Raw genomic sequence first — 20,517 nt, forward strand, 5'->3', positions numbered from 1 at the left:
TCTGGACTGTTCTCCCCCACTTTCCCCTTATTGTCTTCTCCTGAATCCTAGAAAGCACAGTAAACCATTCATATATAGTGTTAGATACCATTTTGTGTTATGATGCTTGAGCAATATTTTTTACTTTAGTAAAGAGCTATACAGCTATCATATTTCCATAAGTATATTTTAGAAAATTAATACGGGTCTCATTAAATTACATTCCTAGATAGCAGAAACAAAACCAGAGTTATGTCATTATAGATTAATCAGATTAATTGTTGATATTCTTTATTTAGAATTCAGTTAATCTAAAAATAGCCTAATGTAGCATGTTTTACAAAATTGTATTCTGATGTACCAAAACTCTCACCCTGTTAAGCATGAATTTTAACAAAGAGAAAATAACTCTGAAAGTCATAATTGAAATACTGTATTTATTCCTTCACAGCCCTAGTCAGATAGGAGAGGAAATGGCATGCATTGCTTTTTAGCAGTATGGTAGTGATTAAATGTCATTTTTATGAGGACAAGTTTGTGCATTGTTATAACATAGGAATTTACTATTCTTGACTTGCCTTTCAGTTTACAAATGAGAAGATTATTAGTGTTGTGTATAATCACTGTTAAATACTTATATTAGGTAGCAATTTGGCTGATTGAAGCTTATCTTTATTATTATTTGACATTGAAATTTTATGATGTGATTTTCTTAGAAAGATATGAAGTTACTTGGAAGAAGGATATGTTTATTTTTTTTTTTTTTGTACCTTATTTAGGAATCATTTATTATGGAATGAGATCCTTCATCTTTTTTTTTTTTAATATTTTATTGGCTTTTTACAGAGAGGAAGTGGAGGGATAGAAAGCTAGAAACATTGACCAGCTGCCTTCTGCACATCTCCTACTGGGGATGTGCCTGCAACCCAGGTACATGCCCTTGGTCGGAATCGAACCTGGGACCCTTCAGTTCGCAGGCCGGTGCTCTATCCACTGAGCCAAATCAGTTAGGGAGAGATTCTTCATCTTTTAAAGAAATGTGAAGTTTCTTTTTTAAAATATTCAGGAGCATGGTATGTGAGTACCTGTTAAACCAGAAATCATTAGTTGATCTTTTAACCTGGTGAAGTGTTAAGCAGTTGTTCAAATAACCTGATACAATATGGGCTTTGACCTGGAAGCTTTAAACAATACCAAACTTTTACACATGTCATGTACTGAGGACTGGCTCCAAGATAATACTTTTGAATTAAAAATTTATAGTTCCACCATTGATGTAATACTTTAGTGTTTCAGAGGGCTTTTCTCTACGAATCTTGACAACAGCTCCCTCAGGTAGGGCAGCTATTATGGTTTACAGATAAGAAAATTAAAGCTAAAAGACGTGATTACTGAAAGGTTATATTCTGTAAACTATGCAAACATGTAATTTTTGGTTTCTCGCTCCAGGCTGTTTCTTTTGGACCTAGTACTAGAACACGAAGCCTTTTGATTATGGGGAGTTGTTTCACCTTCAAATTCAACTGCATTCATAGTTTTTGTGTTGTTTTTTTTTCCTGCATGGAGATATTTTAAAAAGTACCCATCAGCAATAACAAAAAAATATCTGGTTCTCCATTGTCTTTGTGAACTGCTGAGAGCAGGTGCTCATGAAACTCTGTGTGGAGTTTTGTTTTAACATTGACTCTGAACAGTCTTACCTTCTGTTTTCCCCCTCCTGGGCTGCCCTGTTGGGAGAGGAGCTATAAAAGGTGACTCACAGAAGCCCCGTGTCTGTGTGGGGGTGCTCTTCCCATTTCGTCAATAAGAATATCACACATAAAAGATTATTCTGAGTGCTATACATGTATTAATTTTATTACAATAACTTTATGAGTTAGACATATCTTTATTTTCTCTATTAAGAGGGGGAGGAGAGAGAGGCACAGAGAGATTGTCTTGCCCAAAGTCACATAGAAAGTCAGTGGTGGAGCTGAGATATGAATCCAGGCTTTCTGGCCCCAGAGTCTGTTCCTATTTCTTTTTTTTTTTTTTTTAAATATATTTTATTGATTTTTTACAGAGAGGAAGGGAGAGGGATAGAGTTAGAAACATCGATGAGAGAGAAACATTGATCAGCTGCCTCCTGCACACCCCCCACCGGGGATGTGCCCGCAACCAAGGTACATGCCCTTGACCAGAATCGAACCTGGGACCCTTCAGTCCACAGGCTGACGCTCTATCCACTGAGCCAAACCGGTTTGGACGTGTTCCTATTTCTTATCCACTATGTATATAGCCTTAGACTGGTAAAAAGCCAGGGCTGGCAGTATATTTTGTTTTGGGAAGAGGGAGGGATAGTTTTTTATATTTGCTAACTCCATATTTAGATATTACTTCTTCATATTCTGAAAACAACGTTTTTATGCCAACAATTATTGATAACAACAGTAATAGTGTAGCTATATTTTATAAAATGGCACCTGTATGTCAGTCACACAGTTTTTGACTGCCCAGTTCGCTTTTTTTTTTTTCTTTTCTGGAACAAAAACCCCACAAGGGTCTCTTCTGTAAGGCTATATAGTGGTAGAGAAGGGAGTCAAACCAATCTCCTTGCATAGTTTCCAAATCATGAAATAGCTGATATATTTTTCTCTGTATTCTGTCTCTTAAACAATTTATGCATTCTACCCAAGTAAATTTTAATCAGTAGTGGTACATTTATTATTATACCAACCTTAAAATAAGCATTTTCTCCAAGTCTCACAGTATTGTGTTTCTCATTGTGATTAGCTTGCTTTGTGAAAATCATGAAAATATTTACAGAGCTCAGTGCTTTGCCCAGCAGATGGCATTTGTGTGAGTTTTTCAGGATCATTTGGAATCCATCAGTTGCCAATTACCCAATTTTGTTTTCAATACCCTGTATTTCCAGTTAATATTGGAACATTTACATAAAAAGAATTACCAGAATTACTGTAATCTATAATCAAATCTGCCTGCTGTAGATAAGTAATTTACTTTTGCTAATTGTTTCCTGCAAAATGCACTCAAGAAATAATTCCTTCTCTGGTCACCATAATCATTGAGATATTAATCAACTCTCAAATATAGGATATATTCTCAAAGAGTGATAACATGGTAGTTAGAACCATCAACTCATGTTATGCGGAATTATAACTTTCATGGTATTTACACACTATTCGTGTTTACAAGAATACAGTGTACATACATGTAATGAGTTACATGTAATGTTAAAAACATGAAGCAAAGAGAAGTCATGGAATGGCATTGGAGTACTATTTTTGATTAATAAATCAAGAAAACATCAAGATTTATATTTTGAATGGACCTTCTTTATTTACTCTGTCACAGCGTTTAGCTAATAATGTGCTAAAAATGTTTGTTGAATGAAGTGAATTGTTTTGTTTATAGCAGGGTGGAGAGAAGAGGTATGGCATTTCTGAGATGTTAAATAAATCAGAATGTTTTAGGCTAGAAAATTTTCAGAGAGCCATTGAAGAGACAGTAGTGGAACTATGAGGTATTTTTATAATCTTCAAAAAATCAACTTCTCACAATTTAACTTGTTTTTTGCCTCCTGGCTGCCCCTCTTAGGTGGACTTTGAAATCTCTACATGGTTATTTTTGACATTGTAAAAGCAAAGACTAAGTTCTATTCTGGTTTTTAGAAAGTTAAATATGTAGAAAAGAGGTAAGAGGTGAAGTTGGTGAGTATGTTCAAAATACTCACTTTTTGTTTTCTTTTAATTTAAAATCAGTCTACTCATATATATTTGAGGCATAGAAGTAGTCAAATCATAGGATTGTCTTTCTATTAAAACTTCAGTGGTGACGAAAATTAAGCTGAGTTGGTGGAATGCCATTATCTTCCAGTCTCTGAAATAATCGGCTCTCTTTATGAGGACATCGTAATTCAAGATCCATGGTGTCTGTTTTATATCATCCAGTGAGGTCAGCAGAGCTGTTGAAATGTGCTTTAGAAAGAGCAGGTAGGTTGAAGGTCCTTTCTATGGAGGTCTCTTCAGTAAGTGCTCTCAGTCTGATTCCAGCAAATACAGAAGTCTTCAGTATGACTGCTATGAAGGAGGTTTGTCAGAGCAATCCAAAATCAGGGTACTGACTTCCCCTTTCTTTGTACCAATACTATTCATACTAAAATCTATGAACATTTTATGTATTGTTATATCCTTAGCTCTTTGCACAGTGCCTAGTAGGTATTACTTGTTTCTTAAATATTTTTTAGAGTAACTGAGTGAATGACTAACTTTGTATTAAGATTCTTTGAACTCCTTTCCTTTTCTTGGGAACTAAGAAGTGTGCTAGGTCTGAGTTCATAATCCAGGTTTTGTTAGTAGCAGCTGTACTTCCCTGGAAACTCAAGAGCCCCCAAAAGTGAGGCAGTTGTCCAGTTTACTCATGATAAGCCACTAGTTGAGGAAGGTATTCCAGTATCATTTCCTCAGGAAGAGGCAGCCAGAGGACAAGATGAATGCTTTTCATTTTCCTTCCCAGAATGTGAGTAGGTAAGGATTAATTCAAAGTTTTTGTGGGGTTCAGTAAAGAATGGTAGGAATATAACAGCACTAGGGGCAATGTGGTAAGTCATTTTATTGTACCTTTGTTTAATTTTGTGTGTCTTGGATTAGGCAGGTCCCTCAGACCTGTTGACAGCCACTGTGGCATTTGTATGCATGTGTGTGGTTCAGGGACATATAATCTGTGAAATAGTCAGCACGTGAGAGCTGGATACACCAAACTGAGGTAAAGAAAGGGAAAGCAGAACTAAGAAGCATTGTGATACTACATGAATGGGTAGAGCATGAGAACATTTTTGTTTAAAGTATCATGCCTCAATGGGGTGTGTAGAAATTTTTATTCAGAGAGATTTTAAAAGTATTCATGAGACAGTTTCTCTAACCTCACCATGTGTTTTTCTTACCTCAGCTGTTCCAAAGACCTAATGCGCTTGCTGTCCAGCAGTTGACAGCTGCCCAGCAGCAGCAGTATGCACTAGCAGCTGCTCATCAACCTCATATTGGTAAGTCCTTAAGCCTATGCCTCCTTTATTATTATCATCAGTGTGGCCATCATTTTAGGATACTGGCTGCTGTGAAATCCAGAAGACTGATTATAAAAATCCAGGCAAAAATCCCTCAAAGTAAATCCCTTTTTCCTTTTGTTCAGTTGTCTCTAGCTACATTCTTTATTTTTGACACACCTTCTATACCTCAACTCATTTCTTAGTATCCAGTTACTATTGCTCTACCTCAGCTCTTTCAGGATTTAAAAGTAGTTACTGCAGTGGTGGCTAGCATCAGTTCTTTTGGTATGATTGGATGAAATCGATTAAATATAAATAGTTTTGTCCATGTTGGGGTTTTATAGAATGTGACTATATCAACTTCTCTTATTAAGTAACAAGACGTACCTATAAATCCATTTTCCTAGCAGCATGTATTTTTTTAAAGTCTTCTTATATAATTACTGGTTTTTAAAGTAGCTTTGTCCTTCTGTAGCAATTCATTTGACCTGCATATTTTCGTCTTACTGCCTAGACGACCCCCCACCCCGACTTTTTTAAGGTCTCTGAAGAACTCACAGTGTTATACATGTAAACAAGTACAAGTAGAAGTATTTTTTAATGTGTTTAAATGACATGATTGAATAGGAAGGAGACTGCCAATCATGGATTGTGGTATGCTGTGGAAGAAAAGACTTGTTTCCACCTAGATATATGAAGGCCAGGCACAGAGGCCTTTGCCTGGGTCTAGTATTTATACTTGAAGATAGTTGTCTTTATAAATACCCATACCATTTTCTTTGAGGTAAACTGGAAAATTGTTATAAATGGAAATAAATCCTTCCCTCCATCCCATTCCAACGTCTTTTAAATTGCTCTAATTTTAATAATATTTTAGAAATTGTGCAAATTTAAAGCTGCCTAATATTTTAATTGTAATTTTTAACAAAGGTAGGAGAAAAAAGACAAAAGATAAATGTCACCATAATTTTTAGTATAGGGATTGTTTACTTTAAAATTTTTTTATTTAGTCTCAACCTATCCTATATTGTCTCCCCCCTCTTACCTATAGCCTGGAATGAATACCTAAACATGTAGGTATTTGGTAGGGCTGCAGTTTTAGTCAAGTTTGTTTTTACTGACAGGTATGTTTTCAGCAGGTTTAGCTCCCGCTGCGTTTGTCCCCAATCCATACATCATCAGCGCTGGTCCCCCAGGGACGGACCCCTACACAGCTGGATTGGCTGCAGCAGCAACACTAGGTGAGACATTCTGCTGCATGAGGGGTTTTTCTCACCTGCTGAACGTCATTTGAATTGGGCATGTGTCCTTCATACTCTTTCACGAATCCATGTCTCCAGTGAGGATTTCTCTCCTGACTTCCAATGCCATCTACCTGCTAGCTGTGTAGCTCTGCTTAGTTGTAACCTCAGACTTGAACCTGTCCAAAGGCAAACCAGTCAGTCACTTCCTGGATAGGTATTTTTGATCCATGAAGCTGCCAGTTGTTAAATATATTTTGGGAATTTCTTCCTTTACCCAGGTCTTCCTACTACCTCTAGTCTATCACAGCCCAGGTTCTTATTTGCTTTGCCTAAACTTTTGCAGCTGTTCTCTCACGTATTCCTAGTTCCCTTGCTTCTTCCCCCTCTTTTGCCTCCCAGAAATTGCTCAAGAAAACTGTATCAAACACAAATCTTACCCTTTGTTCTTGTGCTTAAAGTGTTCATTGCTTTCTGTATTATCCACCTTAGTGTAGCAAATGTTGGTTATTATCAAACACAGCTGATCATTATAATCTGCTTTGGTGGTGACAGTGGTGTCTTATTCTTTGGAATCAGTATTTTTAATGAGGTGCCATGGCATTCAGAGGATTAAGGAGGATTGGGACCCATTATGTATAGGTATCTCTCCATGATCTGTACATTGATCTCTTGACATGTGGGCCACTCTCTCCCCTTCAAATTGGCTACCATTGGCTCATGCTGTTCATTCTAGCAATGCTAACCTGATTTTAGCTTGTTGTAAATAACATGGTTGTTTAGGTCTCAGTATCTTGGGACCGTATGGTCTCCTGAGTAAATTCTTTGCCTGAAAAGCTCCTTAACTAGCATTGCCACCTCTAGAACAGTGGTCGCCAACCTTTCGGACCTCACGGACCACCAGTGGTTGACGACTGCTGCTCTAGAAAGCCTTCCTTTGCTAACCCTTCCCTATTACTTATTATTGTTTTGTATTTATTTGCTTATGGTTTTATGTATACAGGAGTGTGTTTTTCCCTTGAGACTGAATTCTTCCAAAAGTAGGCACTTTTGTTATTTGACTCTGGCATAGTTGCTGTCTCCATAGAGATAAATGTGTGGTAAATTGAATTCAATGTTAGGACAAACGAAATGTTGTCCAAAAGTAAATATTTGGGGGGACAGAACCCTCCAAGTCATATTAACCCTTTGCGGTCGTTTGTCTACTCGCAGCCACCAAAGCTTTTTACCGTTCCGGTCGTATGTCTGCTCTCAGCCACCACAGCAAGGAACCGTACGAATCTTAACTCTATTCATTCATGTATCAGTTCATAATTTCTCTGAAAGCTCTTAAGTGTCTAAGCCACCTTGTCACGAACCAAAACATTGCCCCGACAAATCGGAGATATCGAAACTCAATATAAACAAACGCGGGCGTTCCACACTCGCCATGCAGAACACCGTGGCGAGTCCGTCGCCTTTTGAGAGTGAAGAAATCGACAAGCTTCGGAGATACTTCGCAGAATTTCAAATAAAGCTTTACAAATTACGTTTAACTGTAATTAGGCATTCTCGCTTGTTAAGATATTTCAAAATAATACTCCAAAATGGCAAAAAGAAAGTTACCGGAAGAAGTGTACTGCGAATCTGAAAGTAACGAAGAAGTTTTATTTTGGCACCTTGAATACTGACTCTGACGTAGAAAGTGATGACGTTTGTAGTGATTCTACTAGTAGTGACATAGTTCCAAAAAAGAATTAATAAATCTTGTTTATCCTTCATAATCTTGCATGTTATGTATCACTGCTCTTTCAATGGAAATTAATTCCAACCAGTACGACACCCATGTCCAAATTCAATACGACCGCAAAGGGTTAATCATGACTAAATATTATTGTAAAATTTCACTTATATAACATGTAATTTGTAATTATGAACTCAAATGCAGTATAGATGTTCATGTTTTCTTTAGAATTGTTCACATTTTGGCATGGAGGGAACAGGTAGTATAGTTCTGCTCCCCTTTGGCCTTTGGGGGAGAAATAGAAAGCTCTTCCTAGAAGAGTCATCTTTGCTAAATACCATTCATATTTATTGTACCCTTACTAACTATTTGCCAGGCATTATGCTGAATGCTATATGACAATTTTATAGGTTAGGAATTTGGGGCTCAGAAGGCTATCTTGTTTGTGATCACATTTTAAATGTAGATTTGGGGTTTGAACCAGGTCCAACTCAAAACACTTCACAATACTATATAATCTCTATCTTTAAAAACTTCTGTTATTTATTGATTGATTTTTGAGAGAGAAATTGTTGTTTCACTTATTGAATCATTCATTGGTTGCTTCTTGTATGTGCCCTGATGGGAGATCAAACCTGCAACCTTGGCATATCAGAATGATGCTCTAGCCAACTGAGCTACCTGGCCAGGGCTCTTTGTTATCTTAAATTGTTTTTTCTGTACTTTCTTTCCTCTACTAACTAACTTGGCTCTACTAACTTACTGTATATTATTTGAAAGAGAGAACTTGTCTAAGTTCTCCCTGACACGCTTGTCCTTACTGTGATCACTGTTTGATGATGAGAATCTTGTGTTTTTGTACTCACCAGCTGAGTCAGGCTGAAAATGACTTAAGTGCTTTCACACAAAACTGGAAATGTTAACTACCCAAACTATGAAACTGCAAATTCTTATGGAGTGTTTGTTAATCACCCAGAAATGGAAACAGACACCCAGATGAGTCAATCTCAAGTAATGATGCCCCGTAGGTTATTTTCCTAAACTCAGGCCACAAGACTAGGGAAAGTCGTAGGAATGCCAGTTAAAGAAAATTTAAAAGATAGTGGAAATGTTTATGGTAACAAAACTCTGTGCCCAGTAGGAGTTTGCTTTGTTGGCTTTTGGCGGAACCTTAGGAATATCATTGCAGGTTGCAACCTAACCTTTCAAGGTAGATGTGGCAACACCCTAACACCTATTATACCCGTTTTCCATGTGAGAAAACTAAGGCACAGATAGGGTCTTTTGTTATGTTTTCTCTTTCATTCTTTTCTTTAAATGCCCAAGACAGAGTCCCTCTTAACATACACTAGCCAGATGAGTTAGGGGACCAACTTTAACTTGGAGGTATGGTTTTTAGATTATTTAGATTCTGATAAAAATTTTTAAACCCATTTGCTTATTATAATAAAGCTCAACTGTAACATAGCTTTTTTAGGCAGTTTCACAGTGAGCACCCTTATAAACAGTGCTTCTTTTTTAAAAATATATTTTTTGTAGATTTCAGAGAGGAAGGGAGGAGGAGAGAGAGATAGAAACATCAGTGATGAGAGAGAATCATCCATTGGCTGCCTCCCGCATGCCCAACACTGGGGATTGAGCCCACAACCCGGGCATGTGCCCTGACTGGGAATTGAACCGTGACCTCCTGGTTCATAGGTCCACGGTCGATGCTCAACCACTGAACCACACTGGCCAACAATGCTTCTTGGTCTTGGCTAAGCCCTCAGATACAGAAAATGCCAAATTATAAATGTCAGAGTGACATTGGGCAGTGATTGACTTACTTGTGTTTTAGAAACTTAAAATGTAGAAACAGAAAACATGTACCAATTTATTTTGACTATTAATGAAGTATATGTTGCTTTAGGATTAATGTCAGAATAGCTATATTTAAGACAGCTCTTTAGAAGGAACTCCATTGTAAGATGGGGTTATTAATCACATTGTAAATATTTTAAACTGTTCTTTAACTAAGAAAGTTTTAGTTGGAGATGGATTTCAGCAGATTTGAAGAGCTGGCTTTGAGCCTTTCTTGGTTGGCAAGTAGGCAGCTTCAGAAAATTCTATGGTTTAGATTTCTGCCACATCCAGGTTGCTGTCTGTATACTCTTACTTCTGCAGTGTGGCAAAAACTTCAGCTGTAACTTGTGAACAAAGGTGAACAGATAATTTAGTGTGAAGCAAAAAGCATAGTTGTGTTTAGGATACTGAATAGGTCTCTAATAAGTCAAGGTACTACATTTTTTGTTTTTATTTGTTTTCAATGTGAAAAATTAAAATTTCATATATCAATGTCTGAATGTAGTTGTATTGAATGACTTTTGCGAATTTAATAAAAGTAGAAATAGGAAAAGTAACCCTGTTAGAAATTGAGCAGTGGAGGTTCAGTGGGGTGTCTGGGTTTTGCTGTCAGAAGACTGATGGGTTTTCATGTTCTTGGAGTTAATGAAGCACCAGGGTCTCTGGTCCTGTTCATCAGCTCAGGTGCCATCCTTACCACTGAGAGCAGGGTACCACTTAAGTTTTTTTTTGTTCTTTTCCATCACTTTAAGCACGCGAACTCTCCAATTATTTCTCTTCTAACAACAAACTTTGTCTATATCTTTCTTTTAAAAAATATTTTTATTGATTTCAGAGAGAGAAAGCGAGAGGGAGAGAGATTGAAACATCAATGATGAGAGAGAACCATTGATTGGCTGCCTCCTACATGCCTCCTACTGGAGGATCCAGCCTGCAACCGAGGCATGTACCCTTGACCGGAATTGAACCTGGGACCCTTCAGTCTTCAGGCTGACACTCTATCCATTGAGCCAAACTGGATAGGGCTGTCTATATCTTTCCTTTGTCCTTTCTTTCTTGTGGACATGCATGCCTTTCCCTTCTTCCTGACCAAGGCCAAATCCTCCATGTATTCTTAAACCTACTGCTTCCTACTTCTATCAGTTATGTTCCCTGTTACCTCCAATGTTTCATCCTTCATTAGCTTCTTCCTCTAAGGCTGGTTTATTACCTACTTTAGAAGACTTTGGTGTGGGGATTATGCATAAAAATTTCTATTTTAAAAAATAGAAGTAATGATTAGGTAGAACAAATCAATATATATTCTTAAATTAATATTTTACAGTAGGATCTGCTGAGTCAGATGTAGTCTTTGGAAACTCTGAGATTAGTCTTAACTTTTCTTACCTTTCTCTTGGCTGTTTTAGGCCCGGCTGTGGTCCCTCACCAGTATTATGGAGTTACTCCCTGGGGCGTCTACCCTGCCAGTCTTTTCCAGCAGCAAGCTGCTGCCGCTGCTGCAGCAACAAATTCTGCTAATCAGCAGACCACCCCCCAGGCTCAGCAAGGGCAGCAGCAGGTAAATGTTAACAAAATTTATGCTGTGTAAGTGTGAATTTTAGTTATTTATTAATTAAAAGGTAATGTTGGTCCAAATAGAGATGCACTGAATGGGTGATTTCCCTCTCATGTTTGTCTCTGAGTTTAGGCTTAGACTTAGCTGTGCTTACTGAATGCCATTTATGAATTAGGTTCTTGGTTAATGTAAATAGTTGAAATAATGATAGCAGACAATTTACATATGAGAATGCTGCTTAGAGAATGGTCCAGTTAAGAGTACATGGTTATCTAGTGGCAAAGTGAGTATCATACTAACAGTAAATTTTCTTTCTGCCGTACTGTAGTTAACTGCTGAGCAACATTCTCAGATCACTTCTGGCTCTGTTACAAGTCGCTTGCCATTGAAGGGGAGGGACTGGTTCTTTAGACTGCTTATTTATAACATCTATTGGGTTGGATATAAATCTTAAACCTCTTATGTCTTTTTTAACTTACAGTAATAAGAGCTTTTAAGTTGAGTTGGGAAAGGATAATTAAATGCAAAACTGAGTATATCTTTTTTATTTTAAATAGATCATTTTCTCCTGCTTGCTAAATAACACCTATTGCTGAATATTGTGGTGAATTGCAAAACTAAACACACACACACACACACACACACACACACACACACACACACACATAATGTGAGAAGAAACCAATATGAATGTATTAATGGTTGGTATCTCATTTTAGCATTGTTAAATGAATTTTTAAAATTGGGATTATTCTGTTCATGTGGTTTTGCCTACTGCTTTTACAGTTTCCCATGTTATTTAATGTTCATTTTAGTAACATTTACTAGCTATATTTAAATCTATCAAAGAATATCCCATGCTTTATTTTGACAAGTCCATTATTTGATATTTAACTTAGTAATATTTTTGTGTTATAAATAAGACTGATAGCCCTGGCCAGTGTGGCTCAGTTGGTTGGGCATCATCCCCTGCACTGGAAGATTGTTGTTTGCTTACCCGTCAAGGCGCATGGCTGGGGTTGCAGGCTCGATTCCCAATAGGGGGTGTGCGGGCAGCAGCAGACCCATGGTTCTCTCTCATTGATGTTCATCCCTCTCCCTCTTTTCCCCCTCTTCTCTAAAATCAGTACAAACGTATTAAAAAAATAAGACTGATAAATATCCTTGTCATAAGTCCTTTGCATTATTTCAATGGACTAAATTCCCAGAAGTCGAATTTTTTTTCAAGCAATAAAATGAGCATTAGGTTTTTCATATTCATTATCTAATTAAAGCTGTCTTTTGAGACATATCATGTTCATATGTGTTTATATGATATAATAAGAATCATCTGCTTTTTATTAGTCTCACTAAGATAGCATGTTTATTTTCTTAGATTCCACAAAATTATAGGAAGAACGTGTGTTTTGAAATTCTAGTTAGTTTATCTTGGTCCAGTATTTTTATAGTATGATCATTTTGGGGAAGCTAATGCATGATTTTCTTTGCAATAGATACAATTCTAGTACCAACTATGTTAGGGAATTTGTTGACAGAATGGGTGATCCCTATTAATGAGTTTGTTAATAGCTCCTCTTTGTAGGTAGCCTGTATTTGTTTATGAGATGCTCTTTGTGTTTAAATGGCTGCCAAATACTTGTAGATTTGAAAGACTGAAGTAATTATCATGTTTTAAATTGAGCTCTAATAAGTGAACAACAAAGATAGTAGTAATAAGTTCTTCCTATTGAAAGCTTTCTTTTTAAAGCTAAGCGCTCTCCTTTTTCCTATAGATTATATGACTTCCCATCATAAGATTGAAGAAATAGAATTCGTGTGCCTAGAATCACACAAATATGAAGTTTCTAAGATTACAGAAGTCTGTTATTTCACAATTTTTGCTGTTTTTGACCATATTGTGATATTTGGAGTTATGTATAACCTGCAATCTGGTCTTTGTTCTACCACTAACTGGTTGTACCTAGGGCAGATTGCCTAACTTCTCTGAAGATAGGTAGTAAACTTAACTCCTTGGATAGTGTTTTATAAATAGATTTTCAGACATTTTTAATGATTTTATTAGATGTTAAAATGTTACTTGTTAAATTTTATATATTTGTTTCCATAAAGCCCAGATTTGACGCCAATTGATAAAATACATGAATATTGGCAGCTGACTTAAGAACTATGTTTTTTCATCAAGGTACTACATAGATTTCTAAAGAGTATACCAAAAGGAAACATGTTGCTCTCATTGATACAGGATTCAATAGTCAGGACTACCTCTGTTTTTCAGGCACCATGTCCATTTACCTGTCCCCTGACATTTCATACAACTCCTAACCAAACATAAGCCATGTTTATCATGCCCAACGAAAATGATGCTTGCATGATGTTTAATTAGTTGTCTAATAGTTTTGAACTGTAGCTATTTACCATATCTCTGTGCATGCTGTTTACTTTTTCTAGAGTGAAGCTCTTCGGGGTTAATGGTTAGGTATCTTGTAAGTCTTGCCCAAACACTTGCCTATGGAACCTTTTCTACATATGTAAATTGAAGTATTCCTTCTCCTATAAAGTTGGGTAGTTTCTTTAGGTCACAGCAGAAATAAATTTCCTAATATTTTGATAATAATTAGCTGTTGGTTACTGATTAGCTCCTAGGTAATACATTAACTCATACTTTCAACAAATCTGTTAGATAAGCTATTATTCTCACTATTTTTACAGATAAGGAAATAATAGACTTAGGGTAATCGAAATGTCTTCTTTTCAATATGGACAATATTGTTCACCTTATGGTTATTTAATAAATATTTAATTGATTGCTAGTGGTGTTTCTCTTAAATATTTTACCAAATGGTACCAAGAATAATCTGTACCCAGGCTCTTGACCACATGTCTAACTGTTAAAAACAGCAGAGTGATAGTGAACGTGATCTGATAAGAACTTTGCATTTGAAAACATTGCAAAATGTCTTGTTTTTAAACTTGGTAATTTTAGCTTTTATCTGTGGGTTTTGCATTTTTACCTGCTATAGTTTATAAATCTAGAGGAATAGATTCTTCAGAGTTATTCAGAGTAAGAATGGTTACCAGCATCTTGACACCTGTGTGTCATTAATAAAAAAGTAGATCCAGGGTGGGACGCGAGCTGGGGGATGGGGGGTAAGAGATCAACCAAAGGACTTATATGTATGCATATAAGCATAACCAGTGGACGCAGACAGTAGGTGAGGGCATTTGCTGGGGGGTGGGAGCAGCTGGGGAGAGGTCAATGGGGGAAAAAGGAGGCATCTGTAATACTTTAAACAATAAAGATTTTAAATTTAAAAATAAAAAATATAAAAAAGTAGATCCTTTATTACAGTGGCAGAACTGGTATTCTGCACCGAAAGGACAGTGTTCTTGACTAATGTTCATCTCCATTTAGATTGTTGTATGTTTGTGGAATTTATGAGAGGAAAAATAGAAATGATCAGGTCAGAAGCCTCTTAAACCTGGTGAACTCATTTGGATGTTTTAACTTAATTTGTTCATTTTTATATAAATCCTCTCACCCACTACATCATATTCTTTTCCTCTTCACTCACTTTTTGTCAGCTGTTGACACTTTATTATAGAGTTACTGTTTATTTCATTCACAGAATAAAAGCTCCAAGAGGGCAGAGGTTTTGTTTGTTGTATTCTTTGCTTTATTCTTGGTATAGGCCAAGTAGTAGGCATTACAAGTATTTGATTAATTATTGAATCATCACTTTATAGGTTTTGGCTGCTTTGTAAAGATAATAAATATGTTTAACCAGTTAACTGCCACACATCCAAAACGCCATGATATTTTGAATTTAATTTAAAAAACCAATTTGCAGTGAATATTATAAAGATAAATATATGATAATTCAGGTGTTCTTGAATATTTTCAGTTGAAAATTCTCACAAAAAATGATTTGAAAGTTGGTCAGGGCTGCCACTTCGGGAAAACATTTTTTTGTTTCTATAGACGCGTATGTCGGGTAGGGAAGGTCCACCACTTGCACCTACAGATGCTTATGGCATACAGTGGGTTAAATTTAGGTAGCATGAATCTCACCATATGAAATGTTAACTGACTTGTTATGCTAACAGCCATGCGATGTAATACCAATATAGGAAAGATGTTTTTATAACTGTCAGTTCTTAGACCCATCACAGACAACAGTATGGTAGTTACCAGAGAGAACCGGAGAGGGGATAGCAAAGGGTAAAGGGGTTCAAATACATGGTCACTTTGAGCGGTGGGCATTACAAATGATATATCATAGAATTAAACACTTGAAACCTATATAACTTTATTAACCAACTAGAGGCCTGGTACATGAATTCAGGCACGGGTGGTGGTTGGCTAGCTGGCCCCGCCCCCTGGTTGAACTCCCGATAGAGAGGACCATTTGCATCTTAGCCTTTTATTATATAGGATATCATCCCAAGAAATTTAATTTAAAAAAAAAAAAGTGTAGCCAACTTAAGCATGTAGTGGGTCTTAGACATACCGAATGAGAAAAAAGTGGTTGATTTCTTTCTCTCTCTCAGGTTCTCCGTGGAGGAGCCAGCCAGCGTCCTTTGACTCCAAATCAGAATCAACAGGGACAACAAACAGATCCACTAGTGGCAGCTGCAGCAGTGAATTCTGCCCTTGCTTTTGGACAAGGACTGGCTGCAGGCATGCCAGGTGAGGCTGCATTTTGTTCCTAATACTTTGAGGAAAAATAAAGTCTGCTTGTTGGGAGAGATTCAGAGAATAAGCAGTGCTTTTAGCTTGCTTAGGTTTGTCATGATTTGGTGACTGGCAAGGATGACATATACTTGCCCTCACTTAGACCACAATTCGTTGATGAGAACACCTAATTGTTCTGAGCCAGTCTTAATGTCAGTTGGTGGACACATGCACATCTCCACATATTGCTTAGATTATGTTGTTTTCATTGGTGTTGATCTATTTCCCCTCTCAGGATTAGGTTTAGAAGGAGTGCCCTGGCCACTTTAACATTACTCCAAGCCTATAGTCGTTATGATGATGATTTGTTTTTTCAAAATATGTTTTTATTGATTTCAGAGAGGAAGGGAGAGGGGCAGAGAGATAGAAACATCAATGATGAGAAAGCGTCATTGATCGGCTGCTTGTTTCATGCCTCCCACTGGGGACCGAGCCTGCCACCCAGAATTCCTTGATCAGAATTGAACTAGGGACCCTTCAGTCCACGGCTGACACTCTATCCACTGAGCAACACTGGCTAGGGTTATGATGATGTTTTTGAACAGCATTATTAGGAAGAAATTCATGATATTTCTTGATTGTGTCTAGGATTTCTTCTGAACCAGTACAAAGATCATTTGTAGCTGCCTACCCATGGTTGATATCTATATACATATTGAATATATGTAGCTCACTGTCACCTGGTCCTATTCTTTGCATGGATTGGATGTAGTTTGAGGTTCTTCCTTTGAAACAGGTTCTTACGAAATCTCAACATAATTTTATGGATCCTTACTGAGCATGGAGTGTAGCCAAATTAAACTATTTCTTTTATGATTTAGTGAGTAAATTTAACTTGTATTATTTGTTTTGTTAGTTACTAAGCATTTATGTATTAAGAAATCACCTATAATTTCTTATATACCTGCTGGAAGCCGGTCCATCCTTGCTGCTTGACACAGTCGCTGCAGGATAGAAACATCTGTACAGCATATGTTTCAAGGGACCTGGCGTATATAGCATACTGTTCTTAATATGTTTGCTCCCCTTAGCGCTGTGTGTTTTAACCAAGGTCACCTCTCCGAGAAAGCTTGTTTCCCTAGGTAGGGATTTTTCCCTGAAGTTAGGGAGGGGATGAAACTCCTTAACTAAGTGCCAGGCGGGTAGTTAATCACTTTAACTACAAACAATCATGCTTAAGCTACATAATCTTTACTCCCTGGAATGGAGATACGAAACGCCCTAACCTTTGTAATAGAAATTGACAGGATTAAAATCAACTGGTATAAATACGGATGTAACAAGACAATAAACAGCAGAACTTCGCTGGAGATCCAGACCAGAACTTGGCTGGAGATCCTGGCTAGGCTGCTGATCAACTGAACGCTGTCTCCATGTCATTCCTTCTTCGCCGACTCCGTCCACACCTTTGGGGACCCCTGGACCTGCTGGGGTTGGACCCCGGCATATACCTTAATAGGATTTGGAGATTTTATCTCATTAGGCATTAAAAGATCCTATTAATTGAAGTCTATCTAGGTTTTTCCTGCTAACTTGCAGCATATTTGTGCTTAGATTATTAAGTGGTATAGAAATACTATGATTGTTGTAATCATTTGTTCCCTCTGTTATTTGTGTAGTCAGGAAAACATTAAAAAATTGTCAGTGAATGCTGGTTGGTGATAATCTTGGCTAGCACTTTGAAGAGTGTAGATATTCTCTGTTGTTCCAAATTCTCTTTCTAGCACCTAGTGGATGAAAATAATGCTCCTCTTATTGTGCTAGATAGTGTGCTGGATCTTTCACATTCATCTTTAGCTTAATCTTCACAAGAACTTTATAAAGACAGGTATTATCCTCATTTTACAAATGAGGAAATGGATAGCCCGAGATTTACGGTCATATAACTAAGTGTTGATGCCAGCCTATACACCTAAGTCTGTCTGTCCCCAGAGCTGAGTTTGTGACTGTTTACCATATGCTGGTGCCCAGGAGACATTGTGAGTTTTATATGTACTTACAGTATGTTGCCTTTCTATTCCTAGGTTATCCGGTCTTGGCTCCTGCTGCTTACTATGACCAAACCGGTGCCCTTGTGGTGAATGCAGGAGCAAGAAATGGTCTTGGAGCTCCTGTACGACTTGTAGCTCCTGCCCCAGTCATCATTAGTTCCTCAGCTGCACAAGCAGGTGAGCTTACATCCAGGGTAAAAGGGTGATGAATGACATTCTTAAAATATGTTGAAATACACTTTATTTGACAGTTCTCAATATAGCATTTCTACCCTGTGATATTTGAAAGAGAATCAGAAGCAAAAAATGGCATCGATAGATTCTGATTTTGTGGCATGTACCAGTTAGTGAAGAGCAAGGACTCATTTCACTGCAAACATAGGAAGTTAGATTAGTCATATAAAATGGCACTATTGGCAGAAGTCCAAGGCTGATTTCACAGAAATCCATGTCATTATCTTCAAATAATGTAGATTTTCGTGTCTCCCCGCCCCCAACCCCCCACCCCCAAACCGGGGGCAAGGATGGAGAAGGTGGGAGATGAGTAGAGAGACATGACAACAATAGGTTTTGGTGGGGGAGGGGAATAAGTTTTTATTTTAAGTTATATATACTTAATTGGGAATAATAGTGGGAAAATCTAGAAGAGAAGCAACATGCTTAAATGTCTTACGAATTTGAGGGACTTTAGCATATGGATGACATTAGTTCTAGAAGTACAGGTGTTTTTTGTTGTTGTTGTTGTTTTAAATCCTTACCTGAGGATATTTTTTCCATTACTTTTAGAGAGAATGGAAGGGAGAGGGAGAGACACAGAGAAACATCGATATGAGAGAGACACATCGATTGCTTCCCACATGCCCCCGACCCGGGCCAATGCCCCCGACCAGGGCTGGGAGCCTTCAACCGAGTTACGTACCCTTGACTGTAATCGAACCCGGGACCCTTTAGTCCGCAGGCTGACACTACCCACTGAGCAAAACAGGCTAGGGCTAGAAAAATGTTTCTACCATAGATATTTGTGAAATGAACTTTTGGGAAGTAGATATATTTAAAATGGATATATTTGACATTGTACCTATTTTAAACTAGACTCTTTAAAGCCACAACATACTGAACTTGCAACGGTGCTATTTTGAAAGTAGAAATAGAAAATAAGAGTTTCAAATGAAGGGATCAAAGATCTGTATAGCTTTTTACAAGGTTTGCGTCTACTTTGAATACAGTAGAATTAAAAGATTTTCAAAAAAGGATAACAATGTAGTTTGGAAATGTGGCCAATCCCTTTTATAGCTATATGATTTGCTTTCTTCTTTATAGCTGTTGCAGCGGCCGCAGCTTCAGCAAATGGAGCAGCCGGTGGTCTTGCTGGAACAACAAATGGACCATTTCGCCCTTTAGGAACCCAACAGCCTCAGCCCCAGCCCCAGCAGCAGCCCAATAACAGCCTGGCATCCAGCTCTTTCTATGGCAACAACTCTCTGAGCAGCAATTCCCAGAGCACCTCCCTCTTCTCCCAGGGCTCTGCCCAGCCTGCCAACACATCCTTGGGATTTGGAAGTAGCAATTCTCTCGGCGCCACCCTGGGATCAGCCCTTGGAGGGTTTGGAACAGCAGGTAGAAATCAGACTGATGTGCTTTAAAACTTATAATTACTTTTACAATCTTTATGGAACACTGACGATGCATGGAAACCTGGACAGATTCCACAGGCAGACCTGGACTGAGCCCCGTGGGATTCCAGCCATCCCACATATCTTTGAGATGATGTACTATTAAAATCAAGATTTACAGTTGGGGCCTATTTCAGGTTTATGCTTGTGTTGCTACTTATATTTCATAAACGATTTGTTATAGGAATTAGGAAAGCAGGGGAGATTTTTTACTGGCACTGGGGAGAGCGTGGAGGGAAGCATAGAAATGTGGATGTTAAAAACAGGCAGGACGACTTACCAAAGATCACAGAGTAGTGGACTGTACAATCTGCAACCCTTAAGGAGTATTGAGTTTTCTGCAGTCTTTTGAGAAGAATGGAAAAGTGGAAGGAAATTAGATCAGTATATTTTTAATGCCTTATGGGAGAAGAAAAATCAGGAAAGTAGTAAGGTAAACAGTGGGATAATACAGTGTTTGTAAAACAATGTGATGTGGACACAGGAGGGCACATTTGCAAGAAGGTATCTTAAATTGGAATTGGAGTCTAGTAATAACTCTTGATTGAATGAACCCATGGAGAAAACAGGCTTTCATATATAAATCTGGTGTATGGGGCAATGTCCCATATACAAACATGTTTTCTGTACTCCATTTTTCCTACTAGAACCTTTGGGTTGATGAAAGGCATTCTTTTTAGCCCATTTTCTTTCACCTTTTCCATAGCTTATGTGGCCGTCTGTCAGCTTTTTACCCA

General features: G+C 37.7%; 1 protein-coding gene across 2 annotated transcripts in view; it reads left to right on the plus strand.

The window, feature by feature from the left end:
• The window catches only part of PUM1 (pumilio RNA binding family member 1), a 130,962-nt gene that overhangs the window by 69,799 nt on the left and 40,646 nt on the right, over positions 1–20,517 (plus strand). The window contains exons 8-13 of one of the 2 annotated variants that reach the window (XM_081087502.1): positions 4,927–5,020; positions 6,148–6,264; positions 11,236–11,387; positions 15,933–16,071; positions 18,141–18,284; positions 19,428–19,724. In XM_081087502.1, the coding sequence (XP_080943628.1) occupies positions 4,927–5,020; positions 6,148–6,264; positions 11,236–11,387; positions 15,933–16,071; positions 18,141–18,284; positions 19,428–19,724 (943 nt within the window). The remainder of the gene's footprint in view (positions 1–4,926; positions 5,021–6,147; positions 6,265–11,235; positions 11,388–15,932; positions 16,072–18,140; positions 18,285–19,427; positions 19,725–20,517) is intronic. The other variant, XM_081087503.1, reaches the window with a different exon arrangement.

This window comes from Myotis nattereri, assembly GCF_964212035.1.
Source record: "Myotis nattereri genome assembly, chromosome: 3".
Classification (NCBI taxonomy): domain Eukaryota; kingdom Metazoa; phylum Chordata; class Mammalia; order Chiroptera; family Vespertilionidae; genus Myotis; species Myotis nattereri.